The sequence below is a fragment of the Buceros rhinoceros genome, unplaced genomic scaffold (genome assembly GCF_000710305.1).
Source record: "Buceros rhinoceros silvestris isolate BGI_N320 unplaced genomic scaffold, ASM71030v1 scaffold5741, whole genome shotgun sequence".
Taxonomy (NCBI): Eukaryota; Metazoa; Chordata; class Aves; order Bucerotiformes; family Bucerotidae; genus Buceros; species Buceros rhinoceros.
In genome coordinates, this window is record NW_010395901.1 from 54,700 (window position 1) to 57,327 (window position 2,628).

General features: G+C 45.0%; 1 protein-coding gene across 1 annotated transcript in view; it reads left to right on the forward strand.

Annotated features, from left to right (window-relative positions):
* Positions 1-1,564, forward strand: part of SIAH3 (siah E3 ubiquitin protein ligase family member 3) — a 44,722-nt gene extending 43,158 nt beyond the window's left edge. Inside the window, exon 2 of the mRNA XM_010145702.1 lies at positions 877-1,564. Within this exon, the coding sequence (XP_010144004.1) occupies positions 877-1,470 (594 nt within the window). The 3' untranslated portion in view covers positions 1,471-1,564. The remainder of the gene's footprint in view (positions 1-876) is intronic.
* The last annotated feature ends 1,064 nt before the right edge of the window (positions 1,565-2,628 follow it).

Consider the following 2,628-nt stretch of genomic DNA (forward strand, 5'->3'; position numbering starts at 1 on the left):
TTCCTGTGCCTTAGGATCTGTCTACGCACAGAGTTATTGCAGAGAGCCATTCTACATTGTAGAGAGCCATTCCTGAATAGCACTCCATGTGGGTACACTTTTGGTTGAATAAGACTTATTTATTCCTCATCTGCTTGACAGAGGCAGAGAAGTTTGCTTCCTAGTCTTCACATGGAATCCTCCTGCAAGAGCTGCTTCTTTTTCAGCTGTCTGCCCTACCTTAATCCAAATTTACTTTGGTATAAAAATGCCCTAAATTTGTCATCCATCCACCTTTGAGAGCCATTTAAGATTTATGGAGGTAAGTGCAGCGATTAAGCAAAAATACATCGATTAAAAAAAAAAAAAAGATGAAGGCATATATACAATAAAAACTGACTTTTATTTCACAAATTATGGGTGTTATAAAGCATATTGTTTCAGAAGAAATGCCTGTATTTGCCAGTGTGTTTCATTAAAGAATAATAAAGCCATACATATTTCATTTCCTTGTTCTAAGCTGCGAGAGCCTTAACTATATAAAATGCCCCATGCTGTCCTTGTTTTGTTGGCCTTTTTTTTTTTAATCAGATTTTCCCCCCCTAGCTAATGAAATTGCTCTTTAAACACATATATCACTTTCATTTGAAGAGACTTGACCGTGGCTCAAACAGCTTCTCTCTTCTACTGGAGAACAAGGCAACTGCCAGCACCTTTTGCTGTGTGCATTCAGGTCTGGATTGCCCCTGATCTCCAGAGTCCTGAACCCCTGGCATTCCCACCAGTGCTGTCTTAGGTAGGGTATTAGGTGATGATATCTTCAAGGGTCTGCACCTTGCATATCTGTACCAGTTCCTGGTCCATCTGCTATCACATGTCATTTCTCTCTTCTCGTAGTATGCACCAACCCACTGTGCAGCTGTACAGACGTCTGCGGAGCAAGGCATCCTTTCTCCCTGCCATCACCACGAAGCTGTTCATGACCCCCAGCTAGTTCCCTGCACGTGCCCACTCTTCTCCTGCCCATGGGAAGGGCACCTGGAGGTGGTGGTGTCTCACTTGAGGCAGACCCACCGCATCAACATTCTTCAGGGGGCAGAGATTGTCTTCCTGGCCACGGACATGCACTTGCCTGCACCCACAGACTGGATCATCATGCACTCTTGCCTCGGTCACCAGTTTTTGCTGGTCCTCAGGAAGCAGGAGAAGTATGAAGGCCACCCCCAGTTCTTCGCCACGATGATGCTGATCGGCACACCGACCCAAGCCGACAACTTCACCTACCGGCTGGAGCTCAACAGGAACCAGAGGCGCCTTAAGTGGGAGGCGACCCCCAGGTCTGTACTGGAATGTGTTGATTCTGTCATTTCTGATGGGGACTGCCTTGTGCTGAACACTTCCCTGGCTCAGCTCTTTTCTGACAACGGAAGCCTAGCAATAGGAATTGCAATAACCACCAGCAAAGTTCATAACACCGAAGGTGAAATATGAGTGGGAAGAGGACAAGGAAGAGGAACAACATGGGTGCTCTAGCTGCCTTGTGCGAGCCAGAACTTGCGGACTTTTCGGGGGGGTCTCAGGTCTTTTATGGTATTTAGTACTCATCCACAACGGGCATTATGTAAACATCCTGTGGTTTTGGTCTCTGTGTAATGTATTTACTGTTTTGTTAATACAATTTTATGAGAAATTTTAAAGAGGTTAATCATTTATTGTCGCCCTCCAGCAACAATGGAAACACCACTTTCTCCTGGAAAGTGCACCCAGGGTGACTCATAGAAACCTTTGATCTGAGCATGCTATGCAAATGTGTTTCCTTCATTGTCTGCCTATTTGTCTGTTATTAAAGAGGCCTCTGGGCCAGCTAAATGGCAAAGTATTCCACTAAGGGACAAGAGCACCCAGGTTTCCATAATAGCAATAGTGATTTAACCTTTAGACTGTGATCACAACCAAGCCCTGACAAGCTTGCAGCTTCAGTGCTCCCTTCAGCTTCTGAGGAAGCAGCCTTCACTACCCAGACAATGAAAGCTTCGGAAGAAAAAGTCACCACCTCCACTGAGCTGGGGCCTTGGGAAGCCTCGTCCTGCATTAAATTGGTGATGACAGCTAGTGTGTGGTCACTCTGAGCATGGTTAGATCTCACTCTTGTGTCACGATGGGCAGTGAGATGCTTGCTAGATGGTCTAGCTCTAGGACGGATATAACCACAGCCACCCCTCGGGGCATTCACCTTTTTAGCTGCTGTTTCCTTAAGCATTCAAAAAGATATTTTCAGAAAATAAAATATTAGGATGATTATAATTTGTCTACTGATCTTGCTATTGAATTCTGTGCCCCTTAGACCCACACTGTGTGCTGCTAAATACTGATTTAAAACAATGTGGCCAGAATATTTGTTTTTGAATTGGCTATGAGATTTGAAAAAAAAAAATACTCCTTTAAAAAAAAAAAACCTTAATTTTTTTTCTTCCATACACTTGGGGAGTGGTGATGGTCCTTTTTTTCTGCTGAGGGAGTTTCACAGGCAGTGATGGTCTCAAGAAGGCACAGGCTTCTCTAAGAGCTTCTCCATTGGGTGGCTCCCTGGAGAGGGTCAGAGGCAGCTGCTGGCCACCTTCTGACACTCAGTCCCATCTGCAGTCAGGC